Source organism: Varanus komodoensis, unplaced genomic scaffold, assembly GCF_004798865.1.
Source record: "Varanus komodoensis strain SLA01 unplaced genomic scaffold, ASM479886v1 scaffold13_3, whole genome shotgun sequence".
In the NCBI taxonomy this organism is placed as follows: domain Eukaryota; kingdom Metazoa; phylum Chordata; class Lepidosauria; order Squamata; family Varanidae; genus Varanus; species Varanus komodoensis.
Window position 1 is genome coordinate 2,070,636 of NW_025335409.1, and position 21,036 is coordinate 2,091,671.

At 43.1% G+C, this 21,036-nt stretch overlaps 1 protein-coding gene across 1 annotated transcript in view; it reads right to left on the bottom strand.

Annotated features, from left to right (window-relative positions):
* Nucleotides 1-1,510: 1,510 nt before the first annotated feature.
* The window catches only part of PANX2 (pannexin 2), a 31,300-nt gene continuing 11,774 nt past the window's right edge, over nucleotides 1,511-21,036 (bottom strand). The window contains exons 2-3 of the mRNA XM_044423488.1: nucleotides 3,966-5,417; nucleotides 1,511-1,887 (exon numbers count right to left, since the gene is read on the bottom strand). Coding sequence (XP_044279423.1) covers nucleotides 1,511-1,887; nucleotides 3,966-5,417 — 1,829 coding nt within the window. The remainder of the gene's footprint in view (nucleotides 1,888-3,965; nucleotides 5,418-21,036) is intronic.

Below are 21,036 nucleotides of genomic sequence, written 5' to 3' on the forward strand. Positions count from 1 at the left end.
AGTGCTGCTTCAGAGTCCATTGATTTTTTTTATCATGTTACACATTCCAGGAGCTTTTTTCTCTTTTACATTCTCTTCTGCATTAATTGCACGTTTCCTCACGAAGAACTCTAAAGGGAAAGCAGATCTGGCAAGAATAAACAAGCTAATTTTGAGGGATGCTAAGCTGCTAGGTGTAGATGGGGGACACCAGCCCCCGTGGGAATTGCATGGTTTGCTAGAAATATTTTCAAGCAATGGTGGCAGCCATGACCAAATAATAAGTAAGTCAATAAATGGTGAAGATTCTTCAAGGAAAATTATTCCAAGTGGCTTTTTTGCAGGGAGGGGAGGAGAGTGAGAAAAAGAGAAATGGTAATGTTTTTTCAGAAAAATGTCTTCTGAGAAAGCCTCTACACATTTGAATTGGCTCTTCTTCCTCAGCAGTTCAGGGACAAAATGTTCAGACAGAAAAACATTATGAGCTGGATGAGTTGACACTGCATTTGCTTGGCCTGTGGTAAGCTGTGGCATAGAGAAGTCCTTAAAAAGACTTAAAAGTAACAATCTTCTGAACGCTCCATCAATGGAGCAATTAGCTCTTATTGGATTTTTATTCTTTTTAATAGCAGCACTGGAATATTCTTCACATCAGTGAAGCATCTTAGAAAACGTCTAACCTGGTTTGCAAACATTGCCCTTTTGACAAAAATAAGTATGTAAAGGACAACCTTTCTTCTATCAATCTGCTAAAAGATAGCATCCCAATCAACAAACTCGCTCATTCACAATAAAATAGACATTAAAAAAATAAACTCTTCATTTTCATCATCTCTCACAGCGCATATAAACATATTAAAGGGCAGGGCATAGCTCTTGATCTCCTCGTTCGCAAGTGCAGCAAGCCGACAGGTTTCAGTTCTCTTCACACTGATGCTGGTGTGAGCCCAACTGGCCCTTAAGTCATTGGCCAGCCCGATACCCATGAACCCAAATAAGCTTGCATCCAACCGTGTCATTAAAAAACTTCTTTTAACCTTAGAGACAAAACACGATTTTACTTCTGCCTTTCAAAATGGAAGAACTAAGTATCATACATGTTTATGTGCTTCATTACTTTACAGAGTGAGTTGGGGTACCATGACTATAAGTGCTTTGTTTTGGAAACACGGTGTGACATGCGCTCGAGCACTTTAAATATCTGGACAGTTGTAGTAATCCACACTGAATTCATGAAGCTACAGCTAACGTCTTTGTGCTTTTTTTCTTGGTGTTCCAAGCAGAGAATAATTTGGTTGGCGTTATTATTATTACTATTATTGTTGTTATCCTATTTTGCAAGCTATTGTCAGAAGTGATGACACTACCCTGAACAACCGATTTGGAGTATCAGTGAAACTTATGGTCTGCGTTTCAGCACTCCATGCTCATGCAGTGGGTGGCTATTTGAGGGGCAGCATGGATCACACTACAGTGGTGCTGGGAGGTGGGCCCTCAGATTTGAGCTTTGATCAGCATCAGCTCTGGATCCTCAATATTCTACAGAGTTCACTATTGCTAATGGTTCATCGAAAGTCGCCAACATGATTTGCTTTGTGGAAGGCATGGAGATTATATCTCCAGTTTCTGTTGGCGAGTTAATCCTATTATCTAAAGAATCCTCTATAAGCTCTGACACCTCTTCTTCATGGTCTTCATACAGTGTATTGATGTGCAGAAGAGGATGTGCAGGGTTACAGTTCAGGGCAGATACTGGCTCTGCCTTGCTGACCTGTGGCAGGGTGACATTTGCTGCGGGGCCAGAAGTTGCTATATGGTTGTGATTACAGGTGAGAAAAGCCCCAGTGGCAGACACAGTCCTGCACGTGGCATGCGAGTAAAGGGTATCTTTTCCAGGAAGGGAAGAACCTGAAACAGAAGCAGAATACATAATACGTCATTAACTACTTTGCCAACTTCTCGGATTGGTAGAGGCTCTGTTCTGGTGGTTGCCTTCTATAGCCCCCTCTCTGTGAAAGCAGTTGTGAGGAGCTGCAACATTGTCCATGGATGCACATTCTGCCCCAGCTATGTAACGGGAGGGTGCCGTATCTTCCTGCATCCATGCCTCTCTGAGCTAGCTACTGCATTATTTTTTCACAGCCATGCCTCCCTGTGAAAGGGATTAGTGCATCAGTGTCCTACAGCCACCATGCCAGTGCAGTAGAGACTATTAGTTTCAGCAGCCACTACAAGTACCTATGGCTTGAAAGCCTCTTTAACCATCAACTGAGAAGCGGCTGTAGCTCAGTGGAAAAACACATGCTTTGCATGCAGAAGTTCACAGTTTCAATCTCCAAAATGTCAAGGCAGGCTGGAAATACATCCATCTGAAACCCTGGAGAGCTGCTGTCAGCCTGTATTGACAATGCTGGGCTAGACAGAACTCAGTCTGTCTACACGGAACCCTGTCAGGCAGCTTCTCATGTTCTAGGTAAGGCAAGCAAGCAATACGCATCCACCTTCATTTCTTGGCTCACTTCTTTTCTTACTAGAGGTAACAAGTAAATCAATACTCTGGTTATTTTACTTCTTTGTTCTTTCCAGCATAGTTTGCTCTTGATGACAATTTGGAGAGAATGCAAGAACCGCCAGCTGGGATCGGAGAGAGAACAAAGAAGGAAAACAACAGGAACGGTGACAGACCGTTGTAAGAAAAAGCAGCTATGAGGGTGAGTGCATGATGATAGCAGCGCTCTTGCTGTCAGCACCTTGTAGAGGCTCTTGGAAGCCTGGAAATAAATGTGATGCCTCATTAAGAAGCTAATGCATGAACAGGTCCCGAGAGACCTGCAGCAGGCCAAGAAGCAGAACATGCCTGGAAAGATATTCCAGCCTCTGGTGCTGAGAGTATTGTTTCATTATCAAAATAACAGGAACACAAATGGTATCCCACAGATACATGCAAAGGATTGTCTGAGGCATCCAGAAAAAGGATGACAAGATATTCAATGCCTGATAACCATACTCTTCCACAAGTATCAATTAAGATCTTCACTGGAGGCTCTTTCCGACATACTCCCATCTTTCGAAGTAGCTCTTTTGAAAAAGACTTGACAGCTGCAAAGAACTGTACATGGCTCAGAGAAACTGAGGATAGATGTACTTTGCCCCCTCTCTCTTGGTACTAGAACCTAATGGGGTCATCCTTCGACAGATAAGAGGAAGTACTTCCTCACACAGCACAAAGTTAAACCATGGAATTCACTTCCATGAGATGCAGTGATGCCACCAATTTGGATGGCTAAAAATGGGAATGGACAGATTCTTGGAGAAGTCTACCACCTTGCCTTTTGGTAGCACCCTCACTGTGACACTTCTTCCCTAAATGTTCATCTGGTGCTTTCATTATTATCTGTTTAGGTGGCAGGAAAGCAATACTCTGTTTTTCTAGGTTTTAATAGCTTTTTAGGATATCAGGTCTGCCTTAAGATATATTAGGTCTCCTTAAGCTGGATTATTGCTTTAAAGTTTCTTTTTACCCATTCATTCTGCTTATGATTTTCATGACCTTAAAAAAAATCTGCCTTGGAGTGCATAAAAACTGGACTTTACATTCTGAAACAAAACACTTTCAATTTTTGCTAAATGCAAAAGCATGCTATCATAATCAGCATGGAAACAGTCAAACACCAAAGTAGTCAACACATTATGTAGCATTATTGTCACTAAGAGCATAGCCAGAACTCAAATTTATATGTGGAGAAAAGACTTCCTCCAATTGCTTATATTAGATAAACATCAGTCTGACCTGCATCATTTTCTATAGATAAACTACTGCTATGGTGTGAGATTACAACCATATGGAAAAAAGCAACCATGACCCAGTGGTATCTGAGTGTTTCTGGGGAAATTTTCTACAGAAGTGGCCATTTTGTAAGTTAAAAAACAAACAAACTGTATTTGACTTAAGTACAATAAGGTGAATAGCTAAATTATCACTGTACCTTTGAGAGAAGAAGTGACGTGCACTATGACTTTTTCTTCTTGGCTTAAAAATCCACTTTCTTGGCTTTTGGACGTTGCCATAGAGGTAATCGGTTGAATCTCTGGCTTGGGTTTCTTACTGCTAAGTATATATGGATGAACATCTAAAGAAAAGTGGCGTGTATGCTTCTTCTCACCTCCTGTGCTGGACAGGGTGCTAGATTCATTTTTGTGAGATGAAGATGACTGGGAGGTTTTTGAGTTGCACTCGAGCAAAGGGGCAATCAGGCTATCCGTTGCTGTTTTCCGACGCACCGGTTTTGGCTTTTCAGGCTTGTTATTTTCAATCTTCATAATAGCCAACGGCTCTTTGAATGGCTGAGGAAGTGGATTACTACTTGGGATCCATTTCATTTTTTTTCGAGGTCGCTTAATGATCAGTGGCTCATTAGAGTCCATATCTGCAGGGTCAATACTGGGGTCTATGGTTTGTATTCCAGAATCACGAACAGTTGGAGTGACATCATGATTAGACTGGGCTAGTGCCGCAAGTAGCTGGCGCACCACATTGTCGTACATGAGATCACTTTCATTGGTAATGAAATCCAAGCGGTTCAGTGACTTGATGTGGTCCCGATTTTCATTGCAAAACATGGCCAAGATATTGATGTCACAGAACTGTGACTTTTGCCACTGCTTTTTAGTCTTTATGCCGACCTTGTTCAGCTTGTCAAATATGAAGTTGGATTTGCGGAATATAAACAGGTGAATTAAATTGATGAGAATAATCAAGTTCATGAAGCAAAGAAGGACAATGTCTACCGCAGCGATTATGCGCTGCAGTTGAACCGAAGGCAGTTTGCAGTTCACACGGATTAGCAACTTAGAATTGCTCGTTTTATCAGGAGGTTCTCCAAGAGCACACGTAAACTCATTCTGTTTCTGCGTAGCATAATAGGTAGACAAGTATGTGACTGGGATGATGCTTAAAAAGATGATGAATAGATGTCGTGCAAGATAAAGTTTGGCTAAGAAATTACTGCGCCCTCTCCGTTCCAGGTATTTTTCAAACAAATTTTGCTCTGGGCTCTTTTCTTTCTCAGCATTCTCAATGATTTCTCTTTTCTCTCGTTCAGTAATCCCAGGGCCTTTGGACTGGATTTGTTTTTCAATTTTTGGCGCACGGCCTTCAGCTGCTCGGTGGTAGCAGTTATCTATCTCCTGGAGCAAAAAGTTAAGTTCAGAAGTCAGTCTGGTGGAGGCCAGGAATTCCCAGCCAAGTGCTGGAATGTACATAATGCCAGCAAAAGCCAGCAGGGCATATGGAAGGAACTTATGCTCAAACAAGGAGGGCCAGTGGCTGGCATTTACTCCTGGCAAGGCATCCCTTAGTTCTGTCCAACAATATCCTCTGGCATACAAGGCTTGGTCACGGGTGAAGTTGTGTGGTGTGTAACAGTATATTGGCTCCTCTGTATAACAGATAGAAAAGTCACTGCTGTGCATTTAACCTACAAAAGGAACTCTGTAAAGTAAGTATGTCATAAACTCTATCAATTTTCAGCTACAGTATATTTGAAATAGCATTGTGCACAAAAATGGCACCATTCCTCAGTATTAAAATCTGCCTTCTGATACCATTGCAAAATGCAGGGAAATCTATAAACTTGAAAATGCTATGATGAACTTGAATAGATATTATCAATAAAGTTTACAAAATTGTCTCAGTGACTGTTACCAGTGGTAAACTCTGGAAAACAAATGAACAGAATAGCTCTACTTTATCGTAAAGAGGGAACGGGGGATGAAGGCTTGTCCACACATACACACAAAGAATTTGTGTGACCTCTCTCAATGTGTATGAGCATATTACTATTAAAAACAATCACTAGGTTTTAAAACCCATGACTAAATAGGTTAGCTATACTCTTTTGCCCTTTAAGAGCTTTTCAGCACGCCAAAAATTATGTGGCAAATCTTCCCCCAACACACCAAGATAATGAGAGAGGCTAAGCCTGTGAATTTTCTGACTTTCTCATAAAGGAACTGAAGCTTTGACTAGATAGCAAGAATGTATTGAAATATTTGGAAAGTCGCACATTTTCTTTGTTGTGCCAGATCGCTCTATTCATTCTCCTACTTCCACTGAACCAGGCAAACGCAGTTTAAAATTATCCCACAATTCAAACTATTGTTTCCCTTTCTTGTAGTGTTACACATTTTGGAGCATTTGAGAAAAGTCCCAGAAGACAGGGCCATCCCAACATCCAGATGTTCTCAGGCAATGACACTATTGGCAGATGCAACAGCCTGCCTCACAGTATATTTCTTTGTTCAACCAGCCTGACTTAAATCACAAAACCCAATAGAAAAGGGAATACAATTTTTATTCCATCATGCCACAACTGGGTACTGAGCTAAAAAGAAATGAGTGCTTAATTCCAGCACACCTTTTTGTAAAGGCAGGTTGCTTACCTGCAACTGATGTTCTTCGAGTGGCCATCTGTGCAGTCACACATATGGGTGCTGTGCCTGCACAGTGCCTAGGCCGGAAGATTAAAAAGCTAATGGTTTTTGGCGGGAAAACTCCACTCCCCTCCCCCTTCATGGTATAAATAGAGCAGAGTGTCCGCCATTTTGTTCAGTCTTGAAGACCGAACGTTCGCCCTCTACAGGTTAAGAATAAAATTAGTTGCAAACGGCATTGAGCTCCAACGGTACCGATGCAAAGTATAGTACAGTACCGAGAACAATATCCACTCACCGGCATATACCATTGGTACTGATGCAAATTACAGCGTGGTACCGAGGCAGTATGTAATGATGGACACCAAGTGGGGCCGGTGGGTGGGTTGTGTGACTGCACAGATGACCACTCGAAGAACATCAGTTACAGGTAAGCAACCTGCCTTTCTTCGTCGTGGCCTCTGTGCATCACACATATGGGTGATTAGCAAGCTTACCCAACTCGGAGGAGGGAGGTGTCGTCAGCAAAGAACGGACGAAAGAACAGCCCTGCTGAAAGAGCAGTCCTGCCTGGCGCGCACATCAAGCCGATAGTGCTTGGTGAAAGTGCATGGCCCTGACCACGTTGCAGCTTTACAGATATCTTGGAGCGGGACCCCAGCGGCAAAGGCTGACGAAGTCACAACAGCTCGTGTGGAGTGACCCCTGGGGGTAACAGGTAAGTCTATTTTTGATAGTTGATAGGCCAGGACAATAGTCTGGGTGATCCAGTGCAACAGCCTTTGAGGTGTGACTGGAAGTCCTTTGTCATGTTTGGAGTACTTAACAAAGAGTCTGTTCGTACAATGGAGGGATTCCGTACGGGAGCGATAGAAAGCCATGCAGCGGCGAACATCAAGGGTATGTAGAGCCCGCTCTATTGGATTTGACGGCGCTGGAAAGAAGGCTGGCAGAACGATATCTTGACTCAAGTGGAATGGTGTAGCCACTTTAGGAAGAAAGGAAGAATCCATACGAAGAATGACCTTTTCCTTATGGAAATTAAGATATGGAGGGTCTATGCGGAGAGCAGAAAGTTCGCTTCTCTCCGAGCTGATGTCACCGCTATGAGGAAAGCTGTTTTCCAGGACACCAGGCGTAGGTCGACAGTCGCCAGTGGCTCAAACTGAGATTTGGTAAGTGCTTGGAGTATGACTGAAAGGCTTCAGGTTGGCATAGGCGGGCGAATAGAAGGGTGTAGGTTCTGTAACCCCTGAAGGAAACATCGAAGTAGAGGTTGAGAGAAAACTGAAATCCCTTGAAGCGCACCACAATAGTGTGAAATAGCGGCTACATAAACTTTAATGGATGACGGTTTCAGTCCCAAATGATAGAGTTCCAGGAGAAATTGTAAAATATTGTCAATTGAGGCCATTCCAGGAGAAAAAGAATGGCGTTCTGCAAAGGAGGAAAATCTCTTCCATTTAGCCGCATAAGAGCGACGAGTGGACTGTCTTAGAGCAGATGTGAGAATCGCCTGAATTTCCTGGTCAACAGTCACCAGTAGCGAAGCAGTTGTCGTCGAAACTGACCTAGGGGCCGTCGGTACAGTGGAGTGAATACATTCCGGTAGAGGTTCGGATGTCGTCAGTACCGACGCAGCAGAATGACTCAAGTGATCTGCCATGCTGTCAACCTCAAGGCAGTCAGATCCGGATGTCGGATCGCTCCGTTTTGCTGCGTTAATAGCTGAGGAATAGACGGGAGGCAAAGAAACGTCCCTTTGGATAGATGAAGAAGGGTGGCGAACCACGGTTGTCTCAGCCACCATGGAGTTATTATTATTCCTGTGGCATTCTCTTGAGATACCTTCGCTATCACTTTCGTTAGAAGTGGAATTGGGGGAAACGCATAAAAGGCTATGTTGTCCCAGGGGATCATAAGGGCATCTCCCATCGATCCCGATCCTATGCCTGCCCTGGAACAATATAGGGCACACACTCTGTTGTTGCAAGTGGCAAACAAGTCCAAGTCTAGATAGCCCGACAGATGGAAGAGGTCATGGCATATTTGTCTGTCCATCTCCCATTCATGCGTTGTTGACATGTGTCTGCTCAACATGTCTGCTTCGGTGTTGTCGGTCCCTGCAAGGTGGACTGCTAGAAGCATAATGTCCCTCGGTATGCACCAGTCCCAAATGGCCATCGAGAGACGTGCGAAAGGTGGCAATTTTGTGCCGCCCTGTTTGTTGATGTAGAAGACAGCTGGTATGTTGTCTGATGCAATCTGGACAACTTGTTGGCATAGGACAGTCTCGAAAGCCCTTAGGGCGTTGAAAATTGCCTGTAGTTCGAGGACGTTGATGTGCTTCCTTGCTTCCCGTCCGTTCCAAGTTCCCTGAACCCGAAGGTCCGCATATGTTGTGCCCCATTCCAGTAGCGACGCGTCTGTATACAGGGTCTTCGTTGGATGAGGTGTTCGGAACGGGACACCGACAGACAGGTTGCTCGGAATGGTCCACCAAATTAGAGTGTTGAGTATCACAGACAGAATTTGGATCAGTTTGTTGGGAGAATCTCGCTGTGGGCAAAACGACGTGTTGAAAAACAGCTGCATGGTCTGCATCCGTAGTCTGGCATACGGGACAATGGAAACTGTAGCAGCCATGTGCCCCAATAGTCTCTGAATGGATATAGCTGGAACTGTTCCTAGTGTTCAGATTTGATGGATGTGGGCACGCAAGGTAGTGCGACGGTCCAGAGGGAGGAAAGCTCTTTCCCGTGTGCAGTCGAGACGTGCCCCAATAAAGTCAATGACCTGCGTGGGAATAAGGGATGATTTTTTGTGGTTAATACATAGTCCAAGATCATCGAGCAAGGTGTAGGTCATGTGTATTGCAGACAGAAGCCCTTGTTTAGTTTGGGAGACAATTAGCCAGTCGTCTAAATATGGGTATATTTGCACTCCTCTTGTCCGTAAGTGCGCACATACTGGTGCCATACACTTCGTAAAAACTCGAGGTGCGGTGGCCAGGCCAAAGGGTAGCACAGCATATTCGAACAAGTTGAGCCCAACAGTGAAATGCAGGAAACGTCTATGTGAAGGATGGATAGCAATATGAAAATAAGCATCCTTCAACTCTAAGGAGGCGAACCAATCCTCTCTCTTCAGTAACGGAAAAATACTCTGTAAAGTGGCCATCCGAAACTTTTTTGTTTTGATGTATTTGTTAAGATTCCGTAAGTCCAAAATCGGACGAAGACCACCGTCTCTTTTTGGGACCTTGAAGTATCTGGAGTAGAATCCGTGCAATCCCTCCAAGCGGGATAGTTGTCGAATCGCGCCCTTGCGAATCAACTGAGAGACTTCTTCGCACAGTGCCAATGAAGAAGATGTAACTCGAATCGGACACGGTGGAGGGACGACATCGAATTCTATCCTATATCCGAACTGAATGATAGACAACACCCACCTATCAGATGTAATGGACTCCCAAATGGGGAGTCGGCCCTGGAGCCGGTCCCCAAAAGGGAGAGGGAAAGGTGGTGTGGGGAGAGAGAGAATGGTTTGCCCGGACCGTCAACATGGACGTTTGTCAGCGTCGAAGCGCCACCGGCCCTGGGGGAAATGTTGCTGCGGCTGTTGTCTTCGCCGTTGCTGTCTTTGTTGGTAGTGTTGCCGAGGGTGGAATTGTGGACGGTAAGAGGAACGAGGCCCTTGCCACTTACGCCTCTGTTGAGGAAGCTCCATGCAGGGCGCGGTCATACGCAATTCGTGTATTGCTTTTAACTTGCGGTCGGTTTTCTGATGGAATAACCCAGTACTGTTGAATGGCATTTCCTCGATCCTCTGTTTCATCTCGTCGGGGAAATTGCAATTACGAAGCCATGCATGTCGGCGCAGCGAGATGGCATTCACGAGAGCTCTCGAATTGGTATCTACGTGATGTCGTGCGGTAGATAATTGCTGCACTGCTACCTGCATAGCTTCCTTGATGAATACCCTGGCAAGCTCGGCTGGAAGGGAGGAAGCAACGTTATCCAGTTTTTGCATAATAAAATACTGGTAATGTGCCAGTGTTGCTTCATAGTTCGATATGCGCATGCCGAGTCCAGAGGCCGCATAGACTCGGCAGGCGAGCATATCGATCTTCCTCTCTTCCTTGTCGCGAGGGGCTGTGTGTCCCCTGGACTCCCTGCCCTGGGAGGATTCGACGACAACAGAGTTTGGGCGTGGATGGTGAATCAGGAACGGAATGTCGTCCTCCGGAACTCTGTACATGGCCTCATACCGACGGGAGGTCGCTTGCGGTTGGGCCGGTTGATCCCAGGGTTGGACCATAGCCTGCCGAAGTGTGGTAATAAGTGGCAGGACTATGGCCGTGGACTGTTCTCCCCTCACGACATCATAGAAGCGATCTGTGGATGGGCCCGGCTGTTGACTAGCCTCAATCTCTAGTGAACGGACGAGGCGGGACATGAGCTCCGTAAAGGAGACATGTGGCTCATCGGGTGATGCCGGTCCTTGGGAGGCGACTGCTACATCGGGGGATGTAGAGTCAACTTCGGATTCATCTGAATCCGGATAATAAAGTGGACGGTCGCTCGAAGACGACGTTTCTGGGAGGTTGGACGTCCCCTCTTCACATGCCTGGCTGTCGAAGGCGAATCTCTCGGGGCTGATGGAGATGCACGATCCTGAGAGTAGTACGAATAAGACTGATAGCCACCCCAGTCTGGGAAGGCACCACATCCGTGCATCCTCCAGTCGTCACCCTGGTGTTCGGACGAGCAGCTGCAGTGCCTTGGAGGCGAAGGTGACTCCACAGGTGGCTCAGTCGTGGGCATTGGAGTCGGAGACCGTTCCCTCAGTGGGGAGTCTCTAATCTCGCCATCAGAGATAGACTCCCGAAGCAGCTCCTCCACTTGTTGGGCCGGCACGCTCTCAGGCCGAATGAGAGGCCTGGGGGATCCCGGCGGTGTTACCTGCATAGTAAGTTGCAGGGCCAGTCCCAAAGGGGTCGGTACCGTGGCAGTGGACGGTACCGAAAAAACAGATGAACCCGAGCCCCGGTGTTTGGGGTGATGTCTCCGCTGGAGTAGTGCCTTCAGTCGAAGGACGCTGAGGAGGAGTGGTGGAAGTGGGACACTTCGGAGGAGCGCTCACAGTTGGGGTGGAGCGTGGAGGAGGCGGTGCGGCTGAAGAGGAACCAGGCCGTAAGAGCAGTTGGTCCGACTGCATCAAGGCCTGGTCCCAGAGGAGCTTGCGGAGACGGTTCTCCCTGTTCTTCCGCGCTTGCTTGGTAAAGGCCAAGCAATGGCCGCACTTGTTGGTTCTATGCCCCTCGCCGAGGCAGAGGAGGCATAGATCATGCGGATCTGCAGGTGACATTTTGGATCCGCATGCGGTGCATTTGCGAAAGGCCACTCGCTGCGCCATCGGGGAAAAAGAAGAAAAGATGACAGGAAAGAGGGTAAGATAATATTTTTGGTTTGTTTGTTTGTTTGTTTGTTTGTTTTTGAGAAGAAGAAAAAGAGAGGGATATACAAACTTGGAATATAAACTAGGAATGTAAGAATTAGTTAAAGAAGAGATAAAGGCAAAAGGAACAGTAGGGACTCAAGATCTTAGCGAGGACGTTAACAGGCACGAGGTACAGCGAACGGCGGTCGCAAAGACTGAACAAAATGGCAGACACTCCGCTCTATTTATACCACGAAGGGGGAGGGGAGCGGAGTTTTCCCACGAAAAACTGTTAGCTTTTTAATCTTCCGGCCTAGGCACTGCGCAGGCGCAGCACCCATATGTGTGATGCACAGAGGCCACGACGAAGAACAGTTATTTGTACCCTGGTGCAGTGCTTTTTGTTATAAAGCACAACATGACTAGTGCTGATAACTAGAAACACTACTTCTTACTTTGTTCTCATGAGAAAGAAGCACAAGCTATGAATCCTTGTAGACTGCCACCAAGAGTGTTTCCTTATTATCTAAACTGAGACATCACACATGCTCTTTATGAATGGAAGCACAACTGATTGGGCTTTAGAAAATCAGATTAGCCTCATCTGGGCACAAGATACACTTCCTAGAAATTGATGTAGTTGAAGCCATCTCATTGCCATTTAAATCTTTCTGGAGAGTCTTCTAATTTGTGTCCTCCAGATGTCTTAAACTACAACTCCCAGCTTTCCTTACCATTCCCAACACTAGTTATAGTTGATGGGAACCGAAGTGCAAAGCATCTGGAGGGCAATATATTGGGAAAGGCTTGTCTGAGTAAATAATGGTCCAGTTCATACCCAATGATATAGCATTTCAGGAACAAGTAGCAATGACCTTGGACTCTCATGGTGTCCTGTCCCCTCCCTTCCTCCAGCATACTCAGAAGGAGATCACAAGGCTCCACTTCCATTTTAGATTAACAATTTAGCCTTACATTAGAATCCCAAACTGTAGTTAAACTTAACAGTAGTTAGAGAAAATATGTCAGCTTCCCAAACTAAGATTTCAGGTTGGTTTATTTCATGGTGAAGAAGACTACCGGCAGTTTCTCTGGGATTAGATGACATATTAAGCTGCAATTAATCTAAAAGAGGAGTGAAAACTTCTTAAAGTGCAGCTGTTCCAGAGGAGTAGCAGAGAATGCATAAGCCAGAGTCTTGCTGTGGCAAAACCTTGTAAAATTAAATCAGTCACTGCACGGTGTATACCCAAACGTGGACAATCTAGAAATATAATGATTGAGAATCTGGATATATTCTTAAGTTTTCCAGGGACAGGTATTTATTTATTTAAAGAATCATTCCGGAACATACTATGCTAGCTGTGATGCTGTCTTAAAAGAAGTTATTAAGCAGTATAGTATTATTACAAATAACCCCTTACAAAAAAAATAGTAACTCAAACGTAACAGCATCAAACAACACTCCACAACCCACTAAAATAGAGATGTCAAAGCTCTATGGAAACGACAACTTCTTATCAATTTTCAAAAGAGACAACTTCTTACCAATTTTCTAAAGAGACCACTGGGCAGGCAACCAATAAAAATATCCCGTAACTATGAACAATGAGGGTGTGTGCAATAGGGCCCTATCTGCAGATCTTCAGGCAAGTTTCAATTTGGACAGGAGCACACTAAAGTCTTGATAGCTGGGGCCATGAACCAGGTTTGGCTTCTATCCCAGTGTTCCACTCAGGAAACTCCCTTTCTTTTCCCCCATAAATGTGAATGATTATTATCCATTCTATGGAGAAAGGTAAAACATCCTTGCAGTTCAGGTTAGGGAGGGTACATTCATCCCTTTACCTGCTCACACTCAGGGACCCAACTTCCACTGCTTGGGATTCTGCAGAGTGTGTGTCAAATGTTACACAGGGCAGAGAGAGAGAGAAGGCATCAGGGAGGATAAAAATCATTGCTTTAAAAAAATAAAAAAATGGATTTTTAAATTTAAATTGGATGTTTTAATAAAATGCTTTTTTGGGAAAAATCTATCTAAAGAAAATTTTCTGTTTAAGGCACATTATAGTCAAAAGATTATTCATCATGAAATAAGGATTATTTTTAATTTTGGAGCATGAGACTGTATATCCATGCAAAGTGTAAATTTTACGTTAAATTCACAACGCCATGTTCTTCCAGAGGTTTATGTAAGATTATTGGGCATTTTTTTTCTGTCTAAAAGATATTATCCCAGATGCTTGGTTTTACACTTCTCAAAATTGTGAATTTATCTCTGCAGAGATCACATGCTTCTTCACAGCAACAATGTTATAAAATAAACATAGATTTGAGAAAAAGACCCGAATCCCATTGTTCCTTTGCAGATCTATGCACACAGAATCAACCCCTTACCTCTTAAGTACTAAGTTTCAAAAAATTCAGTGAATGAAGATTATTGGAAGTGGAATAGATCTGCATAAGAAGCTAAGTGTGAGGAAGGAGGGGCAAGTGGTAAAAATGAAAGTGAACCCTTTTGAACAGAACACACCACAAGTCTTTGGATCTTTTTGTGTACTGCTGAAGGGTTAACATATTATTCTTTCCCTGGAAGAGAAAACCTGTACCGGCAGCAGACCATAGAAAAGACCCAGTTTGGGAATATTTTATTTACATTTCTCTACTTACGAGTAAGGCATGCCATGATTTAAGTCATGTCTTACTGACATTTAAATCTAGTCTTACTAATGATTTAAATAGTGCCATAAATTGATTTGATTTAAATCTAATCTACCTTGCAAGGTACCCTACCAATGGATGCAATATCCAACCCTTTGCAGATATCACAACTGTTATAATGATGGAGATGTCCTATACAATTATTACTTAGAATGGGTTTTTCCACATGGGGCCCAACCCAATTCACCTGAACTCAGAGACTTATGTGCATTCAATAGCTGGAGCAAGGTGGGGTTGTGGTGGTGGCAACCTTCACTTCTACCATCCCTGTATATTTTATCTAGATGGCTGTTTTGAAGGATGGGAAGGAGGCTTGGATGCCTATAGGAATTGGTGTAGGTAAATGGCTCCAGCATCTCCTCTCCCCACCTGTGGCCTGCTCTTTTTTCTTACCGGTTCCACTGCAAGTGCAATTTTGGAACTAGCTGAACATTCTAATTCACTAAGGGATGGACATGGCTCTGTAGGTACTTGGGCAGGAGGGTTCTGTTGCATCAGGTAACCCTGCAAACCTGAATCTTTGACCTTTGCAACAATAGACCTCAACATGGAAGATAAGAAAGCAAGCATGAGTTCTGCTGAGAGAGCTATGTTGTATGAATAATGGGTCTCATATATGACAAAGGAATAATGAAGCACAACGTTCTCAATCCACCCAAAGCAATTCATGCACAAACCTGACTGGAATGAATGACAACTTCACAACAGCACACACCTATTAGACTGTGCCCATAATGTACCTTAATGTTATAGCAACGTGCTCAGAAAAAAAAGAAGAATCGCCTAGCAATATCTTAGATGAATACAACATAGCATATGAATTACTTATTACTTTTTTACACAAATTGGATGGAAAGTAGGTGCTCCATTGTTAATTTGAACAGTTTTTAAAAAAATGTCTCAAATATTTTTCTAGCTGGAAAATAAACAATTAATAGTCAAAGATATATATTTGCTTGCCAAAAAAGCTGTGTTATGTATTTTTAAAACTACAGGTGGATAAAGGAGGACTTTGGTACTATCTCTGAAGACCACTCCTTGCTGAGCTACCCATGTCCAAAGACATGGTTTGTGGAGACTGTATTTGCTAAGAAACTAGGCTTTAAGGCAGTGATGGCGAACGTTTTAGAGACTGAATTGCCCAAATTGTAACTCAGAACCCACTTATTTATCACAAAGTGCCAACACTGCAATAAAACCTGAATTGGCTGACCACCAGCACAAGGGGGCAATATTCCACTGACCACCAGCTTTTGGCTGGCCCTGAAAAAGGCATCTGAGCGTATTTCCTACCTTTCCTACCTTCTGCTAAAATCACAGTACAAGCAAATCCCTGGCAGCTCACTGACAGGCCATGTGAAAGCTCGGTGAGTCATGGCTAATGAGTGACAGCATTGCCTGGCGCCTTTAATCTTTCCGAAAATGTGCACAGCTGCTGGAGTGATCGCATGCTGAGAGGGCTCTTTGTGCCCCTTTGGGCACACGTGCCATAGGTTCGCCATCACTGCTCTAAGGCATGTGATTGGCTCCTGTTGACCTTGGAGTAAAGTATTCAGGTTCATCTATGAGATTTTACCTGGGTGAATATTGTTCAATCTTCCAGCATCTGGATGCATTTCTTACACTAATTTTGATTTTAATTATGCCAGCCTTGGTTACATTCTTGGCTTGCTGTGAAGAAGCAATGAGTGAGTGTACACTGAATTTCTGTTCTCTTGCTTCACCACTCTATTTGTGTGAGAGGGTGTAACAAAACTGGGTTGGGGGGTTGTCTTCTTGTGATAACTAAACTTGGGGCTCTGGTTTGTTGCTCCTAGGCACAATAAACCATTTTTTAAATGACTTATAAATCTTAGTTTGTTTGGGAATGAACCCAGGGTCCTGGGTTTGGATGTAAGAATAAACCCTCCTGGTTAGTTTTTCCTGCTAGAATGAAAGAGGAAGTAAATGGGCTGCATATACAAGCATGCAATTGCTCACAATAAGCCAAGAATCTTGATTTATCATTACATCACATTTTATAGGCTCAGTCACTATTTGGACCTGATCCCAATATCACCTATGGCTGAGAACTGACAGAACTCCATCCTCCAAAAAATTCCATATGCAAGTTACAAATCAATGGTATTTCAAATAAACATAATTTGTTTGCTCATGTTTCTACAATATGAAAATGGTATATACGCAAAAATATTGTAGTTATATATTCGTGCAATAAATAAAACAAAATTCTCCCAAATGAAATATAAAATATTAAACAGTAGCACTATTGATTTTAATTGTACATCTATTTTTTTTTAAAAGGATGATGATATTGTTTTAAGAATGGTATCTTCAGTGGTAAACATGGTTTTCCTCAGAAAACCTTCTGCTACAATATGTGCAGCTAAGTACATGCAGTACTAGGATCCAAAATGTTTGTGGTTAAGCCTTTTCAGTTCAGCTAGGGACAAATAGACTACTGAACAGTTAATTATGCCACTAATATATCTAGTTTCCACATTCCTTCTGCTTATCCACCTGCTGATTAAAAGGAGCAAAAAAAACCTTGTCCTTGCCCTGTCTTTCATTTATTTAGAAAAAATAAATATTTTCATTTATTTATTTGGGTATTTTTACCCCATCCGATACACTGCGGGACGCTGGACGGCTTTCAGATTTTATCTTTCAAATTGGTCACTTTTGCATGCAATGGTACTAATGACTGACAAAAAATATGCATTGCAGTGCCCTGATTTGTTAGGGAAAGGGTAACCAAGCAAAGTAGCTTGCCTGCAGCCCGCTCTGTCCAACCTTTTCTGTAGTCTTTTCCACTGCCACCAGGTGGAAACCTTTATTTCTGTGACTGTCTCCACCAAGCCTTGAAACTTTCTAGGACATAGTTCAGATAGCCTGGGTTGACTCTTAGACAAGATTTAGGTTAGGGTGAGGCCCAGAATGAGATGACAGTATTTCAAGTAGCTATGTTTTAGGATGCAGCTGTATCAGGTTGTTGTCTACTAAATATAAGACTTTGATTTTGGATGTCTCTGATATTCTAGTACCCTTCTAGATAGCTGCAGATTGGAAGAGATGGGAAGAGCGACGGGGACAGCCTCACCTCCCTCTTGACTTACCAGAACACCCCTTTTTCCTCTCCCCAAAATTATATTTGATAATGGCCTCACTGAAAAATGTTATGGTCCCCCAGACTGCCTCCCATAGGACTGAACACTAAATAGAAAAATGTCAACAGGAAAATAAATTGAAATCTGAGTGGGCACACATGCAAGCAGGTCCATGAGAACAGGGTAAAAAACCAACCAGGTACAAAAATGTCCAACCAAAATAATTAGACTGCATCCTTATTTTATACATGTCCCTTATCCAAGCAATAGTCTCATTATTCCTGGCCTCTCAATTTGTTTTCCAGTACCAGCAGCTCTATCTTTTCCTTCCCCAAGACTCTGCCTTCTTCCCTGCCCCTCTGCCTTTTCTCTATTTCCTGAATTCCTGTTCCAAAATCAGAGTGCCTACATGCCCCAAGGCACCTCAATGAAATAAATTAACATAGTGATATATATCAGTAGTCCCACAAGTGCTTAACCCTAATCATATTTTTAACATATGTGTGATTTTAGGGGCATACAATATAAACTTTACCACAGACAGCATGACATACCAATCGCTGCCAGCCAAAAGACTGAAATCAGAGGTGCGATGAGGAACCTACTCAGTAAAGGCAATATAAAACTTGCTCTTTCAGAAGAATATAAATGACAACTGAATATAGATTGATTGCTTCCTGAATTAAAAATAATTTCTCCCCCATTCTTCCTCTGATCTTTCATTGAACTTTATAATCTGGCTTCCTAAACACGGTTTCTGTCCTCTATATCCTAGTGATGTGTTCAAGTCTTTTGCTCTAAGTCTCCAGTCAAGTCTCAAGTCTTTACTTTCAAGTCCAAGTAGAGTCTCACATCTTTGTAAAAAGTTTGAGTCTCAAGTCTATTCTTCAGTCTCAAGAGTCAACTTTAACAGAAAAAAGGGAGGTGGTGTTGGGGTGTGTGTAGGGGAGTAGGAGAGTTGTAACCACCCCATGTTCCCATCTGCCCTTGCAATGGCTTAGCAGGATATACACCTCACCCCCACTTTTGGAGGCACCCCAGCACCACCGGTGGTTTAAGTTGTTTTTTCTTGTTCCTCCCTGGAAATGCGTGGGAACAGAAAAGAGGCAGCAGGCAGAAGAAGTGCAGTTGCACTGCTGAGGAGAGCAAAGTGCACCAAAAAGAGCTGAAGCCTTCTCCCTATTATTGCAACTCCTTTTCTCAAGTTGAGTCAAGTCAAGTCACTCGTTCAGTGCTCCCAATTGAAGTCAGAGTTGAGTTGTTCATGCAACTTGAGTTGGGCTTGGGAGCAAGTCACTTAGCTTGAGTCCCCAACGCTGCTATATCCTAACAAACTTTTTGACCTGTGCATGATTAACCTAGTGCACACACCCAAGAGGTCCCCATAATAGCCTAAAACTGAACTAAATACAGAAATGAGAAACAGTTTGTTCCTTCACAGTAACGAGAGCTCAGGCACTACCAGTGGAGTTTCTGTTGCTAAGCTATGACATTCCCTGCTCTTCTGCAACAAAATGATTTCTAAAGTTCCCACAATTTCAAATGCCATTGTTCAAGATCTCAAGGCATGCAGAAATAGTTGTTTGCCAGGGCTATATTATGAAACTCTATATAAGCACTGCTGTGGTGTTTTGTTTTATTCTACTTGTTTTTTATTGTAAACCATCCTGAGTCACTAGCGGAGGGCGGGTTAGAAAAGCCTTTAATAAACAAACAAAAAAGAACAATGGGAAGGTAGTTATTCTGAAATCAATCTGAAATGAGTGGAAATCCTAGCTTCCAAAATGGGATAGCTGAAGTTCCAGTGCAGATCCACTGACTCACCTTGAACTGAAACTAGTGTTTCCAGCATTACTTTTAGAACCACCAACTCCCCATTGCATTATTAAACAGTTCTGTTAGTGTACCACAATCAGCAGGAACAGAAAGACCCTATCAGATATTGCTCCAGATATATATAACCTGATTATATAAGACTTATAGAAAGAGGGACGCAGCTATACTGTCCAAGCAGCTGCACTTACAAAATCAGCAGACCATAAAAGTAGGAAAATCCATTTGTTCCCTCATTCTTCCTATCACTATAACTGCTGCACTAAAAAACCCCCTAGAATTGAACTTGAATTTGAAATTCATTCTGACCTTCTGTTTGCAGAAGGCGGCTGTGGCTGACTTCCTGCCTTTTAAAAAAATTAGCAGCTGTACAGATCCAGAGTCTAATTTTAGCACCTATCAAAGCTACAGCTATCATTTGGCATGGCAGTGCCCCAGTCTCTTTTGCTTGGAGCACATAACAGTCTTTTCACAGATCTTTGTCTTCCAATCAGAAAGATCATCATTTCAACACTTCTTGACCCTTTGCACCATTAACTGCCATATCATCCTATATAGCCAGAGAATCTGTTTTCAAATAAGTCTGGTGAAGAAAGTAGCAGGACACTGGGAGATATTTTGGGAAGGACTTGCTAGAGCTCCCTAAATTGTATTCACACGTTCATACTGACAGCACTATGGATAAATAGCTATGCTGGGTTGTTGGCGGTGTTTTCTAAGCCACCCTGCAAATTAAGCCAAGCAGGGTCGGTTGTAGCTATGGCAGTCAGTGCTCTGGACAGAAGCTGTGAAAAAAGAGGGAAGAGAGGTGACATTTCCCCTTTCGGTACTTGCTGGAGACTTTGGCAAGGATTGTGTGGATACTAACTAAATTACTAACTAAAATAAATAAATACAATAAAAAACCTAAACTAAATAAACTAACTAGTTAGGATACTAACAAGCACTTAAAAGTGAGAGGACGGTGTAGCTGCTTCGTTCACTTCAATGGTCCTATTTACAACAGCAAAACACAAGGAAACTGACAGGGCAGGGCAACATATATTGGACAGACAAAGCAGGTTTGTAGCCAGTCTCATCAACCCACAATAAAACTTCTCTCCTAGGTTTGGACAACCCATCATGGGTATGATAATCCTCTAGAACAAGACAGAAGTTTTTAGGGTGGTTTATTCTGCCAAAATTAATTTCAATTTGCTTGTATGATTCGGCTGACCAAAGTAATAGTGTAGTGAAGTATGTAACACACATGGCAAAGCTTTATGCTACACACTGACAAGGCAAGGCTGCATTCAGACTGCTTTGTGCAGTTGCCAGGAACCAATTCAACTGAAAAACGGCATAAATAAGTGTCCCAAAAGTGGACAGGGATAATTTCTTTCCCTTGACAATACGAACCTGTCACTTTTAAGTGTCGAATTGACACTGAATTGTGAATTCTTAAAAAAAAAGAAAAAGCAGAAGAAATAGACCAACAGATAAACAACAAATAGCAAGAATATACATATGGAACAGCAATAAA